Source organism: Lipophrys pholis (genome assembly GCF_963383615.2).
Source record: "Lipophrys pholis genome assembly, chromosome: 13".
Lineage (NCBI taxonomy): Eukaryota > Metazoa > Chordata > Actinopteri > Blenniiformes > Blenniidae > Lipophrys > Lipophrys pholis.
This window is the reverse complement of record NC_137632.1, coordinates 12,702,496-12,725,960: the sequence shown is the minus strand read 5'-3', so window position 1 is coordinate 12,725,960 and position 23,465 is coordinate 12,702,496. Positions and strand designations below refer to the sequence as shown.

At 42.5% G+C, this 23,465-nt stretch overlaps 2 protein-coding genes across 7 annotated transcripts; one reads left to right on the top strand and one right to left on the bottom strand.

The window, feature by feature from the left end:
- The first annotated feature begins 1,487 nt into the window (after nt 1–1,487).
- LOC308119289 (Golgi reassembly-stacking protein 2-like) lies at nt 1,488–7,788 on the top strand. 3 transcript variants are annotated; one of them, XM_080479198.1, is made up of 10 exons: nt 1,488–1,726; nt 3,920–4,000; nt 4,094–4,297; nt 4,380–4,466; nt 4,560–4,690; nt 5,466–5,598; nt 5,686–5,815; nt 5,906–5,989; nt 6,090–6,203; nt 6,708–7,788. In XM_080479198.1, the coding sequence occupies exons 1-10, from the start codon at nt 1,664–1,666 to the stop codon at nt 6,875–6,877; spliced, it is 1,197 nt and encodes a 398-aa protein (XP_080335324.1). In that variant the 5' UTR covers nt 1,488–1,663; the 3' UTR covers nt 6,878–7,788. The 3 variants fall into 3 exon arrangements, with proteins under 3 accessions (XP_080335324.1, XP_080335325.1, XP_080335323.1); XM_080479199.1 differs by having other exon boundaries at nt 1,567–1,726; nt 6,159–6,203; nt 6,708–7,328; XM_080479197.1 differs by having other exon boundaries at nt 1,571–1,726; nt 6,075–6,203; nt 6,708–7,328.
- On the bottom strand, nt 7,463–22,389 carry tlk1a (tousled-like kinase 1a). 4 transcript variants are annotated; one of them, XM_080479191.1, is made up of 22 exons: nt 22,244–22,389; nt 17,194–17,315; nt 16,992–17,063; nt 16,180–16,218; nt 15,858–15,933; nt 15,685–15,728; nt 14,933–15,028; nt 14,742–14,828; nt 14,565–14,657; nt 14,270–14,380; nt 14,042–14,178; nt 12,755–12,943; nt 11,415–11,481; nt 10,789–10,886; nt 10,489–10,570; nt 10,318–10,409; nt 10,100–10,189; nt 9,820–9,989; nt 9,601–9,736; nt 8,817–8,928; nt 8,617–8,724; nt 7,463–8,530 (listed from the first exon to the last, which is right to left on the bottom strand). In XM_080479191.1, exons 2-22 carry the CDS (start codon nt 17,308–17,310, stop codon nt 8,360–8,362), a joined length of 2,187 nt encoding a protein of 728 aa, XP_080335317.1. In that variant the 5' UTR covers nt 17,311–17,315; nt 22,244–22,389; the 3' UTR covers nt 7,463–8,359. The 4 variants fall into 4 exon arrangements, with proteins under 4 accessions (XP_080335317.1, XP_080335319.1, XP_080335318.1 ...); XM_080479193.1 differs by having other exon boundaries at nt 22,254–22,327; XM_080479192.1 differs by having other exon boundaries at nt 21,968–22,298.
- Nucleotides 22,390–23,465: the final 1,076 nt, after the last annotated feature.

The window sequence follows — 23,465 nt, the reverse complement described above, 5'->3', positions numbered from 1 at the left end:
TGCAGTGCTGTAGTCAGGCTGGAAAGGTCTCGCTGTTCTGCTGGAGCAAGGTCAAGAAGCACTTGCACCGCCTTCCCCTCTAATGCAAGGGCCAGATGTGTGGCAGTAACCTCGTCACTCCAGCCGCTGTGCTGTGCTGCTAGTTGGACTTGGGCTAGGTATGGTGTTAATGGCGTTGCGCCATTGTATTTAGGCAGTTTGACTGGCAATCTGGGCATCATCATTGGTTGTGGGTTTGACAAAACCATCAGTGGCAAAGAGTTATCTGAGGCAGCAGCAGGAACGCTCTCTGATGAACTGTGGCCGACAGCTCCAACGGCATCTGCTGTAGTAATCCTCTCGGCATCCAGGGGGCGATGAAGCCGCGGTGCACTGGAGCCGTCTGCTGCAGTACCTCTCCCGGCCTCCAGGGGGCGATGAAGCCGCGGTGCACTGGAGCCATCTGCTGCAGTACCTCTCCCGGCCTCCAGGGGGCGATGAAGCCGCGGTGCACTGGAGCCGTCTGCTGCAGTACCCCTCCCGGCCTCCAGGGGGCAATGAAGCCGCGGTGCACTGGAGCCGTCTGCTGTAGTACCCCTCCCGGCCTCCAGGGGGCGATGAGGTTGTGGCGAGCTGAGGCCGTCTTGCCGATCACCGGCCTCCAGGGGACGTCGAGGTCTCGACGCTTCGCTCCCCTCTCCGCTGGGCTCTTTCGTCTGTTTCATCATCTCCCGTAGGGAAGCCATGCATTCTTCGACAGCTCGCTCGAGTTCGTGGACCTCCATCTCCATTCTTCTGACGGAAGATCCCACTTCTGACACCAATGTGGCGAGCCGAGAAGAAGAAGGACGATTCAGGCTTCCTTCCGCACGCTGTACAGACAGGCGCTTTTATTGTGAAAAATCAGAACGAACACATTTGAAGAAAACGGACCAGAGCACATCAAACACAGTACAACTCTCGTACTTGGTGCTAAAATAACAATAAATTAAATTGGGTCAACTGATAAAACAGTAAAAGCATGACAACACAAACACCAACACTACAGCCAAAACTAATTAGAACAACATTAATTGAAGTTTAAAGCCCATATTCCCCAAACACCCAAGATGCATTGCTGCATACACAGCGATCAGCTCCCTGATCGCTACAGTATAGCCCATTATAAGTACCACCTATAAGTATTTATGAGCCTTGTTATGAATTATCTGATATAATAATGAACACCAAGAGCAGGTTTTATATGGTACCACGTGGGCAGCCCTGGTTTGAATCACAAATTCGGTAGGTAAGCTCCGCATGCACAGGGAGAACATGCAAACTCCACGCAGAACGTGTCTTAATCTTAGTTTTGAAATCTGTTATTTTAAATATATATATATATTGTATAAAAAAAAATGAAGATGACTTAATGCAGCTCACCAAATAAAAATGTCAATGTTATAATTAGAATATTTTTTTAGAAAGAACAGTTCTATATTTAAGCATCTCATCTGATTGTCCAGACCGAGTAAAACAAATAAATAAATAAAACTAAAGGCGGCGGTGTGAAGACATTATTCCGACTCTCCGTCATGATGCTCTCTGGATTGCGACACAGCGGAAGTGCAGAGAAGCAGGAACGAGTCGACATGATCCGCGTCTGATCACTGATCACTGAACAGCACCGGCCGTCCAGGGAGACATGGGGGGCTCTCCGAGCGTCGAGATCCCGGGTGGAGGCTCCGAGGGATACCACGTCCTCCGGGTAAGAGTGGGCTTCGTGTGGCGGGGACGGATGAAGAGGAGGAGGAAGAGGAGGAGAGGGTGTTTTTTTTTTTTTTTTTTTTTTTTTTTTGCAGTAGGCTGTAGACAAGCAGCAGGACGAGTTCTGCAGCTCCTCCGAGCCAAGCTGCTCCATTCATGTGTGTTGTGGTGCAGCTGGAGGTCTGAGGAGGATGGACACATGCAGCAGAGATCATCGTCACTGCTGTTAGTGTGAAGGAGAGCTCATCATCATCATCATCATCATCATCCTCATCATCACTGTAGAGGCTCCATGTGAAGGAGATCAGCTGATCCTGTGGGCATTTTAACTGTTCACACTCACTGGTCGTTGAGGGAGTGAGACAGCAGACTGACTCACCCTGTGAAGATGCACACTACACAATACACAATACACACACATTCTCTCTACACACACACCTGCCAGAAAAACCGGTGTGACCGCTGGTGTGTATGAAGGGTGTGGAGCTCCGTCTGCACATTGTTCTGGAACTTTGCATACAGAGCTAATGCAGTGGAACAGTGTTTTCAATATTTAGGTCCAATGTATGCACGTGTTTTTTTAAATATAATTCAGTTGGGCTCAATAGTGTGAAGATATTTTTAGGGAAAGTCACTCCAAGTTAGAAAGTTTGTTTTTTTAATGTGTGGTTTCAGAGAGTGTGATGACATTCAACACACTGAACTACGTTTATACATATGCAAATATTTATACAATCTTGGCTCTCTTGGATAGAAATGTGAAATTCCCACCCCATAAAGACTGAGAGGCTATTTCTGACTTTGAGTGTAAAACATATTTCATTTAGAACGCCTCTTTCTAAAGCACATTTCAGCTTCAAAAGCAAAATACATGAAGGTCAAATAACAACTTACAAGTAATTAGGAGATTTTAGTTCACAAAAGTGAAACAAAACTCTTGTGTTAGTCCCAGCAGGAAGCAGCTGTGAAATACTGAGCATGAATTTAAGACTTAGAATAAATAAATAATGGATAAACAGTAAGACAGTCTGTGTTGATTCTGTAGGTTGAGGGTGTGTGTCTATAGTATTACTATATTTTCTTCTATGAATTTGAAAAGAAGATAGGATGAAATATGTTTTTCTGTTTCAGCATGTTGTCTGTTGTAACCTAATTCATTTATATTAATTTAGCAGGGAATCAATCATTTAATACACTTTATGGAGATTTGATTTACTTATCTCAGCTGCTCATCCCATAACTGCACCTTCTGTACAAAGTAATATAACTTCAAACAATGAACAGAATAAGACAAAACAACAGCCATGTTGTCATTACAAAGATAATTTGGTGTTGTGCTGTTGGTATACTGACTGAATTGAGTTGGACAACTCACCCCAGCATGTTTAGTCTTGCAATACAAATTTATTCCACAGGGTGGTGTGTTGAGCTACACAAAGAAGCCGCAGGAGGACTAGTAAATACAACAATTGGCTACTACACTAGTTGTAGAATGGACAGAAATCTGGACCAGTGCAATTATCAAACTAAAACAAGAGCTGCTAATGGGGCAAATGGCACTTTAGTAGCTCAACACTGCCACCCAATGTACAATTTAAAAACAAAGGCATGGATTTAATTGTACATCGTTCCCCTTTAAAGACACAATACAATGCAGCTGTGGATTATCTGTGGATATTAATGCGTGTCTGAAATTTCATCAACATTCACTATTTTATCATAAATGAATAACATCTCGATGTATTTCACCTTTATAGTTGAACAGTCTGACACATGATGCTTCTCTTGACTATAGAATAAATCGCCGTTGCCTGGAAGAAAAGGTTGAACATTTATATCCCTGTTTGCCTTCCCACAGTGACAGTCCCCCACTTTACTTGGACCTTTGGACACAGACTAATTTTGATTTTGTCACTTTATTGGAATTTTGATTGAGGAATTTGTGTTGTGTATTACATGTAGTATGTTAGTTTCCCTATAACTACTGTTGTTTCCTTCTTCTTTTTGTGTGTGTGTGTGTGTGTGTGTGTGTGTGTGTGTGTGTGTGTGTGTGTGCGTGCGTGCGTGCGTGCGTGCGTGCGTGCGTGCGTGCGTGCGTGCGTGCGTGCGTGCGTGCGTGCGTGCGTGCGTGCGTGTGTGTGTGTGTGTGACGTGACAACCCTTTGACCACCTTATGATTTCTTCATTTCCATAGGTGCAGGAGAATTCCCCCGGTCACCGCGCAGGTCTGGAGCCATTCTTTGATTTTATCATCTCGGTTTGTGAAACCAGGCTGGTGAGCTCCTCATACACCGGAACAATAAGCTGCAGATCTTCTTTGTGGTGTGAATGTGTTGATTTTCTATTTATTTTTTTAAATTTTTTACAGAATAAGGACAATGACACCTTAAAAGAGCTGCTGAAGATGAACATGGAGAGGCCTGTCAAGATGCTGTTGTACAGCAGCAAGACACTGTCGGTGAGGGAGACCATGGTGGTGCCCAGCTCGCTGTGGGGCGGACAGGGGCTTCTGGGAGTCAGCATTCGCTTCTGTAGCTTCGAAGGAGCCAATGAAAATGTCTGGCATGTCCTGGTGAGCATACAGGAGGTCTAAGTGAAGCTTTGCACGATGACAATGATTTTCTTTAATGAGATAATGATGCTTTTGAATCCAGGAAGTGGAACGAAACTCTCCTGCAGCCCTGGCTGGTCTCCGGCCTCACGCCGACTACGTCATCGGAGCGGACACCGTCATGACTGAGGTACTTCCCCTACCACAGTTCAAACAGAGTTTGTTACAGGGCAGCCATAGACAGGAAGTTGACCTGCTCTGTGTGTTTGCACCCTTTGGACAGAGTGAAGATCTGTTCTCCCTGGTTGAAACCCACGAAGGAAAGGAGCTGAAGCTGTACGTCTACAACACCGACACAGACAACTGCCGCGAGGTGGTCATCACCCCCAACTGCGACTGGGGTGGGGAGGGCAGGTATGAAGCGTCAGCGACATGACCTGCCGGGAATCGGTGTGACATTTTCGTCGGTCTTGTTTAGCAGCACATTTTCTATTTTTGCGGTAGAACCCAGGAATCGCTCATCTAATGTTTATTTAAATCATCACTGGAATATTGGAGAAGAAAAAAGATTGGCTCTAATATTTATATTGTCCTACTCTAATTGTTTGTACCACAAGATGGTGTATTGAGTAGCATCCAAACATGAAGCGCACTACGCACAGAAATGACCACACCCTTGTGGAGTCGACGTAGGTTTACACCTTCTGGCCAGTGGAGCCAATCTGGACCACGACCAACTTTAAAAGAAGAAACAAAACTGTGAAGCAAAGGGGAAAATGTTCAGACGAACGTGACTCTGCACTGCCTCAGATGTACAGCCTACATTCTGCTTCTTATAGACTCTGCTTTGTTTACATTGCCACTTAGCACTACTATATAGATGTTGCAGAAGCCAGTGCTTGACACCATACATGAGTATAATGAGGACAGTGTTCGTGGTGGAGGGAGGGAAAAGATGAGGATTGAAAAGAAAAATCCAACCCAACCCGATTCATTAACTATTCCAAAGTCCACACAGGCTTCTTGGATTATTCCAGCCCCAACTGTCTTTTAATCTCGTTATGTTTTTGATTTAGTCTATTAGAAGAGTTTCTCTCTATTGTAAAACACAGTCTCCTACTGAAGGTTGTAAAATGGACCGTTTGGCCGCTGTCCTCCTCACAGCTCCTTTGTGGTTCTGTCTCTGCAGTCTGGGATGTGGGATTGGTTATGGATACCTGCACAGGATACCCACGCTGCCGTTTGCAGAGGGCAAGAAGATCGGTTTCTCTTCGCGGCCTCCCAGTGAGCCGGCTCTGTCCCCCACAGACGGCTTCACGGAGGTAACGCAGCGTCTTTACCCAGATTAAACTGTTTCCTCGGCACGTGGCTTCCCGGTTTTCTTTGACGGGAGTGGTTCTGGTCCGCAGGTCCATCTCTCTGCCGTGGTTCCAACTCTTCCAGTTGTTGTGTCGTCGGGATCGAGTGGACTAGAGCAATCTCTCGCCGGCTTGTCGGTTAGCACAAACCCGACGGGCGTCTTGAGTGACCTCCAGACAGGTACGCTGTGTCCCTGGTCAGTATGGAGAGGAGCTAAAGCTAAGATTACAAACTGCTATATATACATATTTTGCTTTTTTTCCCCCCCAGGGTCTCCTACTATTCCGTTTCGCAGCCATGTGAACTCGTCACCAAGTGCCCCCCCGTCCATCAGTCCGGCTCCAACACTACAAGGTCGGTCAAATAATTGTCTGTTTCTATTTCGAAATGACTGATTGTCTTTGAAATGTTGTTGTTATTCTGCCAGTCCTCACCTCAGCTTGTCGTCACACAGGCTTGAGGCCCGTACCTGCTGGTCTTTCACCATTTCCCAATTTACCCAACGTGAATGTCGCCTTACCAGATGTTAGTCACATATTACCACCTGGAGTTGGCTTGCATCACGCAGGTAGAGCTTTCTTCTTCAGTGTGTGGTTACTTTTATTACATCTCATGGAAGGACCATGACCAAGAATTGATAGTACATAAGTACTATAAAGACTCTGTGCTGCGGAGAGCCACTCTGATCTCGTCCAAAAATACAATTTGTTCGTATTGCTGAGACACTGTGTTCTTAAAGGCTTGTAGATGTGCTTGCAGCAGTTTCAAGGGATTTCTGTCTGTATTTCTAAGTGCTAGATGTTTTCAGCGCTCCCAGTCAGTAGATGGTTAATCGGAGTATACTTTAACCTCCTCTGACCACCTCAGTATGTCTGACCAGACTCATGTCATTTCAGTCATGGCGAAGGTTTTGTGTTCATTTTGTGCTTATTTTGTGCTTATCCTGCTGTTTGTAGCCAAATAATCTACTGAGATCTACAGTTGCTGTAGTTTAAACAGTAATGTGATCGTCTGGATGCCTTGGTAATGTGTTTTAAGTTGTATTTAACGGTTACTGCCTTGTAATCTGCAGGTCTTCCTCCGACCAACGCGCCGGGCGTCGTCCCTGGAGTAACTCTGCCTCCGCCCGGGTCTGTCACCACGTCTCCTCCATCCACTATCCAAATGAACAGTTCACTGACCAAACCCCCCGGGCCACCATCAGCGACCGTCTCCGGATCAGTAAATATCACAATGTCTTAGCAGAGAGCCTCGCTTCAAGACCTCCCCCGTCTCTTCAGTATCACCCCTCCACTCGCCGCACCGCTCGGCTGTCACATCTCGCCCTATTCTGTATTCAGATCGCTGTGGAAGACGCTGGAACTACACTGCTGATTGGTCAGAATAAAGCAGAACTGTATTTTATGAGCAGTTTGGTCAGCTTGAGGTCATACTCACTTTTTAACTGCAAAACTCAAGTCATATCGTCTTTGCTCAAAGTTGTCAACTGTGCGAGAAAAGTTATTTTAAACATGCAAAGCGTTATTCTTGCAATTTTATGGGTAAGATTAGTGAAGGTTGTAACCCTCACCAGGGGGTTTTCCGGTTAAGAAATGCTTGTTGCACCATTACAGACAATATTCAACCATTTTGTACAAAAAATACTTTGTAAAGTGAGATACATTGATTAAACTGATGTATTTTCTCTACGTACACCTCTGCTCCTGTCCACTTCTTGTCGGTCTGTAACGGTGCAGTACCAAGCAAAGCCAGAGGGTGTCAGTGTGATCTGAAGGAATGCTGTGAGATTGTATCCTCACATTCTGATCAGAAGACAGAGAGCCATTCACTGGGAGAAAAATGTTTCCTTGCGTTTATTATTCACTCTTAGCAGAACTGTACAATTTGTACCCGAAGTGGAACATACAGCCCTTGTAAAAAGTAAGAGCAACAAAGCAGCAAAATGAAACCACTCCAGGAAACTAGTTTTTAACACTGGGAAATTTTAAGTCTTTGTACATATTACCTCTGCAGCACAAAATTTGAAAATTCACCTGTACAGCATATACAGCTTCCAATTAATCTGTTAATATTCCTGCATAGGGTTTTATACATTGTCATTTTTCTACATTTGGTTACTTTGTGCATTAAACATAAGTATGCTGCCCCAACCTACATGACACTAGATGCCACTTGTATGCTACAAATTACATTCTCATGGCTAAGTAACGCAAAGTAAAGCCTAACATTGGTGGACAAAAAAACATTTATCCAAATCAATAGTGAAATCTTTGTAGTTCTACTTAATGACTGTCCTCTCCTCACAGTAAGTTAACTCTAGCAGCTGAATCATTTGCACCCTGGCAGGACCATGTTATTTCATCTCAGTGGCGGGCTGCCAAGTCTCCCTTCGGCCCTTTAAGGCTTAATCCATCTGCAATGCCTGAACAGAGAGTCCAGTCACATCTTCTTCAAGGTACGCGGTCAGTTTCAGTGCTTTTATCGGACCTTCAGAAAGATCCATTTGCTTGTGTCCTTTAAAACATCCTTCCATTGTCCTTCCATTGATCAAGCCCTGGTCAACGAGTAGAAGCCTGGCACAGGTCGGAGGAGGCCGGGTGAGATCTCCACACCTGTGTCCTGCTCCTCCTGCCGCCGGCTGCTCCTCCTCTGGTAAGGAGGTCAAGCCTCCGAGGAGCTCGGCGTGTTCACTCATGAGTTCACCTGTCAGTCACGACTCAAAACTCAGTATGAGATGATGCTGGAGGAGGCGGGTCCCGAGCCAGCAGCATTCATCTGCAGGTTTCCAGAGGAGCTGGATCTCCGCATATGAGGGAGCAGGTAGGGGTCACTGCCCATCTGATGGACATCAACACGGTCCTCCTTCCTGTATGCCAGGCACCTCCTTATGAAAGCCTGAGGATTGAGGTATAGTGTGTTTACCACATCAATTTCAAGTTTCTGGTTGATAATGCTCATATCAAAACACCAGGTTGTCCTACCTTGGCTTCGTTACTGGAAACGGGCTTCACAGGGAACTGAACGTCGGTAGCTTTGAGTATCGTGTTCTCCTGCAGGATGTCCTGCTGTGACTGATTGTGGCCAAAAGGCTAGAAGGGAGGAAAAAAAAAAAAAAGAAGATTGTTTTACTCATGTGTCAAGTCGAAAAGGATACCAATAGCAAGTGTATTATCCTCCTTACCTTTCTTCCGTACAGACACTGGAAAAAGATGACACCCACAGACCACACATCCACCTTATTGGAGATCTTTGGAGGCTCTTTACCAACCACAAAACACTCAGGAGGCAAGTACCTGTCATCACAATAATAAACCTTTAGTCATTATGTTCAGTGAAGGAAATGAACCTGAAGTAACATTTTGAAAAAGCCTAAACGCAGTTCAAGTACACCACTTGTCTTTACAGTGATTACTGAGGTGTTGATCTGTGACCAGTTCACTTATAAGTTCCACACCATAGTATGCCAATAATATCTTTATAGTACAACCTATTTCACATTACTGCCATTTTGGTTTTAGCCGCACAAAGGACACTTACACACCAATCTGAGTGCAAAGCTCTCAGTCTCTAGAACATCTGGGAGAAATGGATTGTGGGTGATTTGTTGTGGTCGATTACATGTTGCGCCCATACTTTGTAATAGAAATGTGTTTGTACAGGTGACCAAGTCTCAAAGAAACCTCATCTAGACATTCTGCACAGATGTATTTTGGATTCAATGATCTTCCTTTCTATAGATAAATTAATAAGCTCGCCTGGGACAGATGGCGTCTAAAGTGCTGTTTGCAGATTACCAAAACTAAACGGGTATGGACTGCATACATCACAACTAGAACTTCTAGCTTGGATAACGTTTTCTTTCTATTATTAAAAGTGTGATTATAGTGTAGCTACTCAAGTACGTGATTTGAGACTGAATACATCTTTCTCCACTGCCTGCTTGCATGTTGAGCTTTTCTTCTCACCAGTAGGTCCCAGCTCCCTGTGATGTCAAGTCCATTCCATCCACACCGTAGTTGTCGTCATCCATTATTTTAGACAGACCAAAGTCGGTGATTTTAATTTCTCCACACGCTGTGCCATCCACCAGCAAGATATTCCCTTAAAACAAGAGTGCATGAAGTCAGCACTACGTTGACGCCAATAACTTGGGGGTAATCAGTTGTCCGGGGCAGAAAGTTCACCTGGTTTAAGGTCATAATGGATGATGGGGGGTTTAATTTCATTCAGGTACTTTAGTGCATTCACAATCTGCATGACTATGGACCGTGCCTCCTTCTCAGACATTAGCTTATGCTGCTTCAAGTAGAAATCCAAGTCGTTGCCCTCGCAGTACTCCATGACGGTGCAAAACCTAGTGAATGGAAAAAGGCCTGGTTAAAAATTACGGCCCGCATTAAACAGAAACCCACTTAAAAGGTGACGGAAATGCCTGAACGGTAAATATCACATCAAGTGACTAACGTGTCTGTGTCCAGTGAGAAGTAGTCGTAAAGTTTCACAATCCTGGGATGGTCCAGCTCCTTGTGTATTCTGTATTCCCGACATGCGTGCCTGCAGGAAGGTAACGAGCCATGACAAGAAATCACATGACACTGAAACACATTTCCAAATAATTCACAACCACCAACATGATCTCTATAAAATGCTGAGGTTACTCAGTTCCATATAGCCAAACATACTTGTGGTAGTTCTCCTTTTTCTCTTCTCTCCAGTTCTTGTTAAGTTGGTGGATTTTCACAGCAGCATATCGTTGTTCAATCAAGTCAAAAGCCTGGAGAACACGTGCAGAGAAGGTCATCTTAAACCTGCACAGGAACTCCAACAGCGATGACATCAGCACATAGACTTACCTTGTAAACTTCACTAAAACCCCCTCGGCCTAGAAGGTGCAGGAGTAGATATCGCTCATTCAACGTTGGATGATCTTTGAATCTTGGGAAGAAGAAAAAAAAAATCCACCTTTAGCATGTATCAATGAAATTCTGCAATATCGGCTCTGCAGTGCCACTTCGCGACCAATATAGAAAAAGATGAGGGAACGGCAACCATGTTACTTAATATTATGGCCATTGATGACAGTATCGGTCTTGTGTGTAGATTTTGTTCCCATGCCAATGCAGTATCGGTCAGAGAAATCGATTTGGACTCACTGGGAGCTGTCTTCATTATTTATTCTCTTCAGCTCCCGAATGTGAAGGTTGCGCACTCTCTCCAGACGCTCCAGCTCCGCCTGGATCTCAGCTTCTTCCTATTAATGATTCAGGCGCACAAACACACAAGCACACAGAAGGAGCTTCAGAGTGCTGACTACAAGGAGAGGAGTTCATCAAAACCCACTTGTACACAGATGACTAGTTCTGAATTAAATATTAACGGCTGACTTGGTGCAGAGTCTGTCGGGGGGCTCCTGTGATGCTTATTCATCGAGAAAACAATGAATAAATCCACAAACTATAGGCTCTCTCCATCTTTTGGGAGATTCACACACCGAAGCGTTTGACTCGGAGGAATCAGACTGAATGTGGTAAATCATTCTCATAAAAGATCTGCAGCATTTAATGAGTTACTGACACAGATTTAGTTTCTAATTCTGAACCGTGTAACAGAGTGCTTGTTATGTTGTTGGTTATGAATAAAATTCTAAATGATCCTACGAATGAGTGCAAACATAAAGTACATAACTCTTTAATAAAAAGAACTGAGATTTCCCTCTGAATGAATAAAGAAGGTCACATATGTAGTTGCTGCCATTTCCCACGTTCAATATTTGACAAACCTTCTTGAGATGCCCGAGTCGCAGTTTGAAGATCTCTTCCTGTTCATGATACTCTGCTAGTGTCAGCCTGCGCAGGGGAGAAATGAGAAAACACAAAAACATGGTTTGGAAATCAATTAAGAACGGTGATGCAGTGGCCAACACTCAAGTGAGACTGAGAATATCTCTGGTTTGATGCGAAGGGGGGCTTTTCTCTAGAGTTTGGATGTTCTGCCTGAGCGGACACAGTTTTCCTCTGTGGACTCTGGTTTCCTCCCGGACCACAAAAACATGTTCTTTAGGTTACTTTATAACTACACTGCACCTTGGTGTGAATGTGACTGCATAGATTCAAAACAAAATGATCACAATGCACTTCAAGTGCAGACTTTCATTTTTAATTTGAGGGTTTTTACATGAAAATCAGGCGATCTCATCAAGACTTACAACACAGCTTATATGTATGCCCTCCACCATTTCATGGAACAAAAAGTCATTGGGAAAACTAATATGATCATAAATCAAACTGTCACTTTTAATATTTGGTTGCAAATCATTCATGGCCTGAAGTCTTCAAAACATTGACATCAGACGCTAGTTTTCAGTCCCTGAAGATGTTTTGCCACTTCGCAAGAACAAGCAGGAACTGAAGACTATAGCAGAAAACAGTATTGGCTCTTTTTTTTTTTTAAGTGGAGGGCACATATAAGATGTGTGGTCGTGTCGCTCACCTGACTTGAATGTAAAGCCTTCTTAACCAAGCTGAAACTCTGCACTTCAAGTACATCTTGTTTTATTTCAGATCAGAAAGTGTTGAGTTTGTCACAGTGTCTCTTCTTTAACCGATAAATGTTTGACTTGAACAGCATCCTCTTTTTGTTAAATGTGTAACTAAAATGTTTACAGGCTTCAACCCCCCCTAAATTGAGTTTAATGTTCCATCTCTCTGACACACCAACTGATTCTGAACAAGACGTTTTAGTGAATACTGCTGTGGCGTTAACTCAAGTGTTTTGTTTAGTTGTGTTGTCGCTTTAGAATTTTGATGAATTTCCTGAACTTCACATGACATGTTTCCACAACCAGAATAATCCATCGATTTGATAAATCAACATTCAGCACTATTGACAAGACAAACCCGGAAATATGATAACCTCTGAACCCGAGAAACCTACTTTACTTTTGGAATCTCCATTAACCCTGTACAGTAAGTAAACATGTCTGGCACACAATGACCATCAAATGAACTCATTTAACATTTCCTCCAACCAAGGTAACCTTTAAACTGCCAGGGTGCTGAAAATGGTGTCAATGTCTAAATATTAATAGATTTGTCTTTTTAAACAAAGGACCGTCCTTACAGCTGAGGTAGGCTGGGTTTTAGAAAGGGATCGCTCTCGGCTCCATTCACTGCCTTGGTTTTGCGTTGCTTTGGCTCAGAGTTTGTGGTTGGTGTTTGGGAGTTGCTGGACGATGGAGGTTTCCTCTTGGCCAGAAGTTTCCTCTGCCTCTCAATGTCCTCCCTCTGTTGGTTTATCCACTCTTGCTGTCTGTTGGCAAACACAGGATTGTAACATTTGGGCACATTGATGAGACACTAAGATTATGAACAGGGGACACGTTAAATCCTGCTGCTAGAGGGTCAAGGTGGTGCATGTTGTCTCCATGCTCCAGCATACTTGTCAGGCTTTGTGAAGAACTTAGTGATGACAAGTTAGACATTGTAAGCATGCAGACCTAATAACGCCTCCACACAATCAACAAACATTAACGGTTTCGGCTCAGATCCACTTGACACACAGTCGTCCTGCGTAGCTCAACATAATGCAGTACGTCACATCCCATATAAGAACAATTTCTCTGTTGTGACATGTTGAGCATTTCTACAGGTGAGAAGGTGAGTTACTTCAAGTAAAGAGGTGGCAGGGATGTATCTACAACCCACAAGTATCCTCATTTCTGTCTCCTAAGAACCAGAAAATAGTCGTCATGAATATGCTCCTCATCATATTATTTACTGTATATTCATCATGAAGTGCATCCTATTCAAAATTCAATTATTTTAAATACAGGAGCTGCTAAACTACCATAGACATTACGATGGCAACAAGAGCCCAAAAGCTACCCGAGGTCCTCACTGGGTCGCCAATATAAACTCCTCTGATAAAAACAAGAACCGAGGGAGACCACCGCCTTAGTCTCAGGGCTCGGTAAGAATCAGTTGAAGATATCTTTGTTCTCTTTGAAACATCCCCTCCAGTCTGTTTTCAGTGTTTTTGTCATGTTAAAGATTACTCCTCCACTGCATTCGGGTTTGTTGTTGTAAAACACTTTATCCTGGTTTTCAGAAATGCTTCAGAAATTATATTCATATTACGACCTCGGTTAGTTTTGTTCAGCTGTCAGTGACAAATACACCAACTGTGTTGGTGTGAACAGAAAATACTTCCACAATACAAAGTTCAAACAGATAATCGGCATGTCTGTCTATCTCAGTGTGGACTGGCACCCAATACAGGGTAAACCCTTGCTTTAGCTGGCAACAGCGCCAATGCCTCACAACCTAAGACTTGAATAAGACGCCATGGAAGAGGGATGGTGGATATTAGCAAGCAAATGGGATTACAATCAGAGGCAAAAACTCTTACTTGACGAGGTTTTGGAAGGCATAACCATCTGTCCATTGTTCTGTGAAGGATGCCCCATGTCTCACTGTGGTGAAATGTCCTAAACGTAGTCTATCTTGCATGCTTTTCTCCCGACAGGCCTGCTTCTCCTGGTTGCTCTGAAGGAATATGAGAAATTTGCATTAGCGTTGTGGTTTGCCAAAACATACAAATGGTAGTAATTCAAAGTACAGAAAACCGCAGAGTCACCTTTTCTATCAGCAACTTCTTGCTCATGGTAATGCATTTATTCAAGCGCTCCTTGTATTTTTCAAGTAATTTTTGTTGTTCGTCAATCTGTCTCCTGAGATCACAGTTTGCCTACAAAGCAGGAAAAAGAACATTACGGCAGCAGTCATAAATGACCCTTCACAAAATACTGAAGAAACTGTAATGTTGCCAGACGACACAAATTAACAGCTCATTTACTTCTAAACAACAGTGTGGCAAGCGTTATCCACTTTGTTCTGCAATGCAGTGATATTCCAGCCCAGTCAGGCCTTACCCGAAGCAGATCATCTATTCTCCCTTCTTTCTTCTCAAGGTCGAGATTCTTGGTGCTTTCAAGGGCAGCCAGCTTCAACACTGTAAGGTCAGTCTAGAGCGGACAGCAACAAAAGAAGTTGTTGAAACTTCCTCAAGAATTTCAAACATCAGATTATCTAATGTCCTGCTTCCGCACCTGAACAAATTTGACTGCTAGCTGCTTTGGATGTGTCATATGGTCGCCAAAAGACAGACTAGTAGGAGATGAGCTATTTTGTCTAACCTGCAAGACAGAAAAGATTTGTGTCAGAACAGGGCTACATGAGAATATGGAAAAGGTTTGCAGCGTTGCAGGGTGGTCTTTTTTTTTTTTAGGGTGCAACTCACAGCAGTGCCCTGAGCAGAGTGGGAATGTGAGTTCTGGGGCGAGCGAATCATTGGTGGGAGACCTCTCACAGGACTGGACCCATTTCCTCCCTGAAACTACAAGACAAAGAACAAACAAGTGACACGGCCATCAAACACCCACATAGAAATAATAGGCAATAAGCTTAAGATGAAAGTTTAAATGTTTATTTTCAATTTTATAAGGTATGAAATAATTTTCCATAACCTAGACTAATTTTAAAATTCAGTATTTTTACATATTTACAACGAAAATTACTGTGAAATGTCTTAAACTGTCCTTTAGTAGCAAATGACTCAAGTTTGAACTTTATTTGGCTTGTTGAATCTGCAGAAAATACTTGTACTTGTATTTTTTTCCTTTGCAAGGTTGTGACATGGGCTGAAATGAACCTTATAGGGACTGGTTTGGCCAGTACGGCAATGTTTGACAGTCCTGGTCTTAAATCTGCTACTAGATATACTTTATACATTATGTTCATCAAACATTTTATTTTCTGTGTGACATCAATTCTGATTTATTCTGTAATACTGAATGATGGCCGAGGAATATTCTTTTTCTCTGCCTTACACTGAGCCTTTATAGCAAACATTTATTAATAGGAACTTCTGTACACGCAAAATGTATAATAAACCAGCCAGTGGTTTTAATATAAGTCAACGCATTACTGCTAAGATGGTAAATGTATTTTGTCTTAGAGATTTAGTGCAGGACACATAAACACAAAACTTACATCAAAATAATCACTTATTTTGGGTCCTCGCACAATCGATTTTCCTGCAGAGAAAAACAGAAAAAACAACTTGTAATTAATTAGATAAAAAGTTAAAAGGAAAGAAAAGAAAAAAAAAGAAAGAAAGAAAGACTGTCTAAAGATTAACTGGCCTCAAAAGAAAACCCACAAACCTTGGCTGCTCTCTGACTGGATTTCTGGTTTCCTTTTTCTGCCTCTGGGTGTTTCAGACTGCTTCTTCTCTGGTGTCTGAAAGAGTCATTTAACCCATTCAATAAATTATTGCATAAAACATACAGTGCAACAGCAGTCTTTATCAATTTGATTATTTTATCAGCAAATTAATCATTGAAAAGGATCTATTCTGTAAAAAATAAAAACATACAACACAATTTTAACTCGAGGAAGCAAAGGAAACAACAATGTTGTGCAAAGTTAAACAGCAACACTTGTTATTGGATTACTGCTTATGTTCAGATCTGATCATATACCCACCGAATAAGCAGGAGAAGTGCCTATTTTCACATCTGACCCCTAACAAACGAGAAATAAAAATGTTTTAGACCTCAAACACGAGATAATGTATCTGGTCATAACAACCAAACTGTCAGAGTGAAAGAGCACCACACATATCAGTACTGCATGATCAATTCAGTCTCAATAAAAAGAGAAAAGACCAGTGTTTCAGGGATGTGCATGAAATTATCAACAGTATGCAAGTAAGTCACGGCTCAGACATGAGTTCACAGCATATTTTATGACCATCCACATAATGCTGTGCAGTCAGGACATTTACCAGGAAAACACTTCACTAACATCAAACTATCTAACAAAATTGACAGATGTATCATTTGAGATATAGTGAGGGTAAGTTTAAATCAAATCCAATATTGTACAGCATAGGTTACATACAAACGTTTAAAAGGCACAAAAATACTGAGCTGTGGCTGTTTTAATGTGATCATTTTTAATGAATGTTCAGTGTCTTGTGTTTGCAGTGAAGCATTAAAATGCAAGGATATTAGTCATGCGTTCCAATCACATCAGGACAAATTATAGGATACTTTTCATGCATTTAACACTCTGGGTTCTTAAAATGCAGCTTTGCTTCTGAGCAGAGGAAAACTCTAATCTGACAGGTGTCTTACTTTAACTGGTTTCTCCTCCAAAGCAGTAGGGAAAGAATTCATATTCAGTTGCTTTATGAGTATATAAATGCTTGGATTTTTGTTTTTTTAATTTGGAGATGATTGATTATGCATTATGTAAACAAGCTTTAAGGTAGGACAAGAGATTGAAACCTGTACCTCGGACTCCTTGTCACTCAAAGATCCCAGACTTCCAAAACTGTGATTTGAACATTCATTATTGGTCAATCCCTGAAAAAAAAAAAAAAAAAAGCAGAAATTAACTGGTTGATATTGCTGTACAAAACTTAAAAAAGCAAAAATAATTAATTATGACAAATTATCACACAAACTTTCAGGACGCTATTAGACACCGACTCACTTTGGCTCCCCCGCTTGTGCTGCCTGTGCTGCCCCCTGTGTTGCCGCTGACCCCGCCCATAAAACGCGCCTCGAGCAGTTCCTGTCTCCGGGGGTCCAGGCTGTGCAGCTCCTCCATGGTGCCTGCAAGGATGAGCAACAACTCACATTGTGTCTCATTTGTTCAAATATCGATCTAATTGAAGCTTTCCAAAGCCCACAAATGACACTGTAGCAGCGATCCTAAAGTACAGGGTTGTGATCAATGTCACACAAACCCAACAGGTTATGGTATTTTAGTCTCAACCAGCATGTGGGTCAAAACCAAAATCCTGGTTATTGTACAGCGCACAGGTCATATACTGGCCTATGGCGGTCCATGACTGGCCTGTGAGGGGGTCAAATGAAAACAAGTGTATATGATGAAAGAAATGCAAATACTTTGTTTTTATTCTGAAGTCAGCACCTTTTTTTTTTCCTGTGTGTGTTTTCTATGCTTGTGAGCTGCATTTACCCATCTTCGTTGTGCTGGAATAGTACAATTTGAATCACGAACAGACAAAACACAAAATACAAGCGTTTGACAGATTGGCTTATTAAAAACAGTAAGATACTGCTTTTTAACTAGGGATTCCCATGAAGCAGAATTCAGTAGACGTTGAAGCGGGCTTGGCCCTCCCCAGTACTCTTACTTTCAATTTGGACTTTTCAGAAAAATTACCTGTCCACCATTGACATAAAAGATAATCCTTAGAAGATTTGAGCCTACATCTTTATCAAGCAATTACATTCTAACTCAGTACATTGACTGCTTGTATAACCACAAATATTACCCAGTTATTGGCTTAATTAAAACTAATAATAGAAAACTGTGGAAGAATTGTAAGAATTTAACCTTGGAAGTAACAGGCTTCACCACAGACATTATCATGAGAGTCCAAGAGCAATGTTTCAACTGCTAGGCAATTGCAAGTCCTGAGCTCCTGCGGGAATGATACAGGAGCTCCATGGGATTCAGTGTTGCGGCACACTCAGACGTGTCTGTCTGCTCGCTAAACCTGCGCTTTAATGAGACGACCATTTTGAATCTACAGTACAAAAGGCAATGGAGCTTTGGCACTGTAACCAAGCTTGCTGTAGGAGGGGGTTTTCATAATCCATTTAACAGGAGGAAAACATCAGCCCCTTATAATATCTGTAAAAATGTGATAGGTGGGAATAAATCCTGCATAGAGTCAAAGATATGAGAGAGTGATAAATAATCCCTGAACGACTCTGGATAGCTGCTTGAAGCCACACATGTATCAGCTATGACAGCCGCATGAGTAACTGTACAACCTACCAGCTGCAACAGTAGTAGGGTAGTAAGAAATGCAGACAATAAAATACGTATCACTTTTTGGAGAATGAAAGACATGAAAACCACCCCCATAAAAATGTGACTCCAGCTAATTGTGAGTCAAAAGAGACATCAGCCGGGCTCCGGGGAACCATCACACAAATGCTTGCGATGACAAAGAAAGTTTTCCATTAAACATGAAGGAAATTGTTGTAGTCAGAACAAGAGTTTCTTTAAAAACCTGTTCATTTAAACAGATGCAACATCACTCTTTCAAGTTGACGAATGCAAATAAATTAAAGAGCTTCACATCCAAAAAGCAATCTTCAGTTATTTTAGAGCTGGATGTGAAACAGGCAGAGGCACATTGTCCATAACACACAAAAAGCATTCACACTGAAATCTCAACAAAAAGGTGATTTATTACATTCTCTGTAACAAAACCGTGTTTGCTGTTAAGTTGTGCCTTGGTGTGCATTTGCTTAAACGCAGGGTCCATTTTAACATGCAACACACAGCAACAGCCTAAATGTGTCGTAGCAGACAGTGAGGCCGAGTTCCCAGAAAATGATGATTTGCAACCATTTCCTTGACACAAGTAAGATGTGTCCAAAATAAGTAAGTTGTATGATGAAACAAACGCTCGGTCAATCAATCCATATCATCCACAAGACAATGATAATGATGTGGGCAGATGTCAATGACTTTTTGAGTAAAACATTTCTATAATCTGTCACTTTCCACTGTATTAAGCAAAAACCTTAGGAAGCTACATGGGAGGAAAGTTACTGGCAAGAGAAACCAGGCTACTGATGAATGCATTCTAAAACCACATTCATTAAACCTGCGTTGATTACCAATATAACTTTTTTTTTTTTAAGTATAATCGAATAGCTTGGCGAGTATCACTTAAACAAATGACCTGAAATCACACTGTCAACTGAAAGCCATTAAAATGTGAAATATGTGCAATATGTCATTATAATCCTAATTTGAGTGATAAGTGTTCATAATATAAAGACGTGGTCTTGTGGAACCCGTTTCCATGGATGAGGATGCATTTGTTTGAATATGGCACTTGATCCTATTTACCGTCCACTAAAGCCAAAAACTGTTTAACATGAACTATCATCTCTTTTAAATATCACTCTCACCTAAAATTTAATTCAGGAAAGACATTCCTCCCAGTTAGATCACAGCAGAGTCAGTCCAGTAAAACAGATGCACAATAACCCCTAATAACCTCTCTGATAACAGACTGCCCTTGGTTCAAAGTGCAATCGGAAAAAACAGACATACTGAAAACATTAAAATTGTATTTACTCGTCACAAAACCAAACATGAATTTCAAATTTCTGAAGCAACAGATGAACAATCTGAAATGTATCTGGCAGTGTTTCCCCTTATACTGATGTTAAAAAGTCTGCCGCTTTCTTGTCTTGACACTTTCTTCAGCAAGTATGATTTCACAACCTCAAATAATAACGTGGTTCTCATGCCAATGCTATTTAACTAGTTTTTACAGCTACACGACGAACAACTGCTATTTACTTCTGGGTTTATTGTTAATTGTGACTGACACCTTTACTAAAATAGTAATAGTATTTTAGTAGTAGTCTTCCTTGAGGACAAATGAACAGCAAATGTTTAGATCATGAAAAGCTATCATACTGGTCAGATAGAGTCCCTGGCCAGACAGATTTACTCCATGTGACGCTTGTTTGACACTTGTGGACTAACAAAAGTCCCATGCAGAGACTTCCTAAGAAACAACACTGGGTCTGTGACTTTCAGTCAAATTCGCAATCTGTTTGCCAGAAACCGTCCTGTAGACACATGAATAAGACATTATGTGATGGCTGCATGTGCTATCTTTTTCCCTGTCACAGACTATGAAGCACATCTTGTAATGAGTATATGCAGTAGCACTGTATACGTCAGGTTGTAATAGATCTCTTTTCAAACAAATTGAACTACACTGACCTTTCACCCTACTACGGCTCAACTAGCAAATACAACTCAAGCAGGAAATAAAAGACGGGCATGTTTAGTGTTTTCATAATGTCAACATGTGCACTGCATAACCCCCATTGAAGCAGATGATGTAGGCCTTCAACCAAACCTATTTGACGTCTGTGATTGTGCCGATAAAAACACAGAACAACCAGGTTTTAAACCTGGAACTGTTTATACCAAATCTCCGTCCTGGATACACATGAACAGTTTTTCAGGGATTTCCTTTTGTTGTGAACACGAAGGCCTCAGTGTATGACCGTTATCTGTGTTGAAGCCCCTGCAGGAGCAAGTGGTTGAACCCTTGCAGTTCTGGCTGTGGATGTCATTTTAACTGCATGCTGCTCAGTGGAGTGACCACCTGTTTATGGCAGACACTGGGAAAGTCTTCAACAGATCCCTGACAATAACTGAGTGGACTACTTCCACCTGAGTTCATCCACAGCAAACTCAAAAAGAAACAACAGACAGCAGTGCCCTAGATTTCATTAAGAACAGAAATGTCATACTGATGTAGGCAGCCATCACTCAGTATAGTCAGTCAGTCATTACAACAGTGGCAATACAAAGAGAGGGAGAGGCTTCCTCCAAGGCTTAGCCAAGTCCTCCATCATTGCACTGTCTGCTGAAAACTACTGCCATGCAAGGAAGCGTGATTAACACCAGTGTCAACTTTACACATTCGTTTGTTTGCATGCAGCACAGCACGAACAACCTGCATCCCAAGAGTGTCTCTTCAGGTTCAGGAGGCATCTGCACACTTTAACACACCCAACTTAAAACGCTAAGGTCAAACCAGGCTACCAGACATACAGTGCATTAGCATCCAACAAAGAAAGGGCGTCTTGAAGACTAAATATGCACCTCATGTCACAGGTGAACATCCGTCCAGCTCTGATAATATGACCCAAAAAAAAAAAACCCACGCCAGTTACATGCAGACACTGATAATGGTAAATCCCCAAATCTACAAACACAAAGGCTCCCGATGCGATGCACACCTATACATTGCTCGCTGCCTCTCCAATAAACCACGTTAACCCTGACCACATATTGCTTTAATTTCCCCCACTTGCATCTACTGATTCAGTTTTACATCCGTCGCTAATCTGGCGAGTCCCACATCGGCTGCATGTTTAGAGGAGGATGCGCCGACTGCGACCGGAGCATTTGTGCTGTGGCAGAGGTTTATCGCCATTATTTAGTGTTAAGGTTAGTGCACTGGCCTGAGCACAGAGAGACGGTCCTGTGTCTCCGGCTAGGAGCTAGCCAAAAAGGCTCAATGGACTTTGGAGCTGACGCGTTACTGTAACGCTAGCTAGCGAGCAGGTTTCGCCACTAAGGTTGGCTCGGTCATTTTGACACGATTCCCCCTCGTCGCGCACAAAATGACCCGAGCGAGCGAGTAGAAAAGACATAGCCGCGTTTAATCGCTTCACGATACCTTACTGGGCCTTCACCCCCGCCGCGGTACGCTGCTGAAAACACAGTCCGTGTTGGGGACGTGGAGAGCTGGGACCAAAGATGGCGTCCCCTCCAAACTTCCACTACTTTGGATACTCATCAAGCTACTTTTCGCGTGTAGGTGCTGCGGCGCACGCGGCCGGCTCGTTCGCACGCGCTGACACCATCAGCGCGCCGCGGCGGTTCTCTACGCGGACACGGCGGCCCGGCACGGGGTGAACGCGGCTGGTAAAGATGTGTTTTTTAGGGCACAAACCTCTTCACACCTCGGCAGTGCTCCGGACTCCGGGGCCACTTCTCCGTCTTCAAGTGCTTGTCTATGAAACGTCACGCATCGTGTGCAAAATGCTTATCGCGAGGAGGGTGATCCACGTTTCCCCTCGAGCCGCGGACAGCGTGAACACTGGGTGACTTTAAACCAGAGGAAAACACTGCCAGGTTTACCGGAGCAGCAGGGAATTTAACCAGATTAAACACATGTTGTAGAAGGAAAAATAAACACTGACTGATAGTGGAATGAAAGAGTACTGACAACTTGTACTGGAGTACAACTACCTTTACCTTGCTTTAATTGCGACAACAACTACTGTTGTATTAATTACTCAAGTATAGGAACAAAGTACTTGTGACCTTTGAATCTGTATTTCATCGATTAAAGGGAACTTTTTGAATTGCATGTTGCTACCTGAGCGTGGTAAAGGTTAGGTCGAGGCTTGGTTCCCCTTATAAAATCAATTTTAATGAACCGAGAAAAACAAAAAACAAACAAACACCATTGTATATTGTTTGTATATAATGAAATGTGGTTTATCTATGGGGTAAAACGGATCAAAAATTATACATTTGGTCTAAATATTCTACAAATATATATTTCTTCATTGATTTTGGGGCAATGCTTATCTATTCTGTTGTCACTGTCTAAACGCTATTTAATCCAGCTGTTCCAAATAATGGTGTTCATTTGTAAACTATATAAGCATACAGGAGCTGCAGTGGTCAGCGCTCTCACCTCACAGCAAGAAGGTCATGAGTTCAATAATAGATAATAATAAATGCCGTGCCTGTCTGTGTGGACTTTGCATGTTCTCTTTCTGCGTGCACATGGGTTTCCCCCCCACAGTCCAAAATATACATGTGAGATTAACTGGTGACCCCAAGCTGTCCATAGTTGGGAGTGGTTGTCTGTTTTCTCTGTGTTTCCCCTGTGATGGACTGGTGACCTGTCCAGGGTGTATCGTGTCTTCACCCATAGTTTGCTGGGATTGTCTCCAGCGCCCCTGAACAGGATTACAGAAGATGAATGCATAAGCATTGAGAACTGATTGGTATGTGATTGAAAACTTACATCCTGACACTTGTAGAACCTTTGTCTGTTTTGTGCATTACATCAAATATGGTGTAGCTATTTGTTTTAGATTCAGATTTTTTTCCCATTCTTTTAACCAAAGAATTACAATCGGGTGAATGAGCACGTGGTG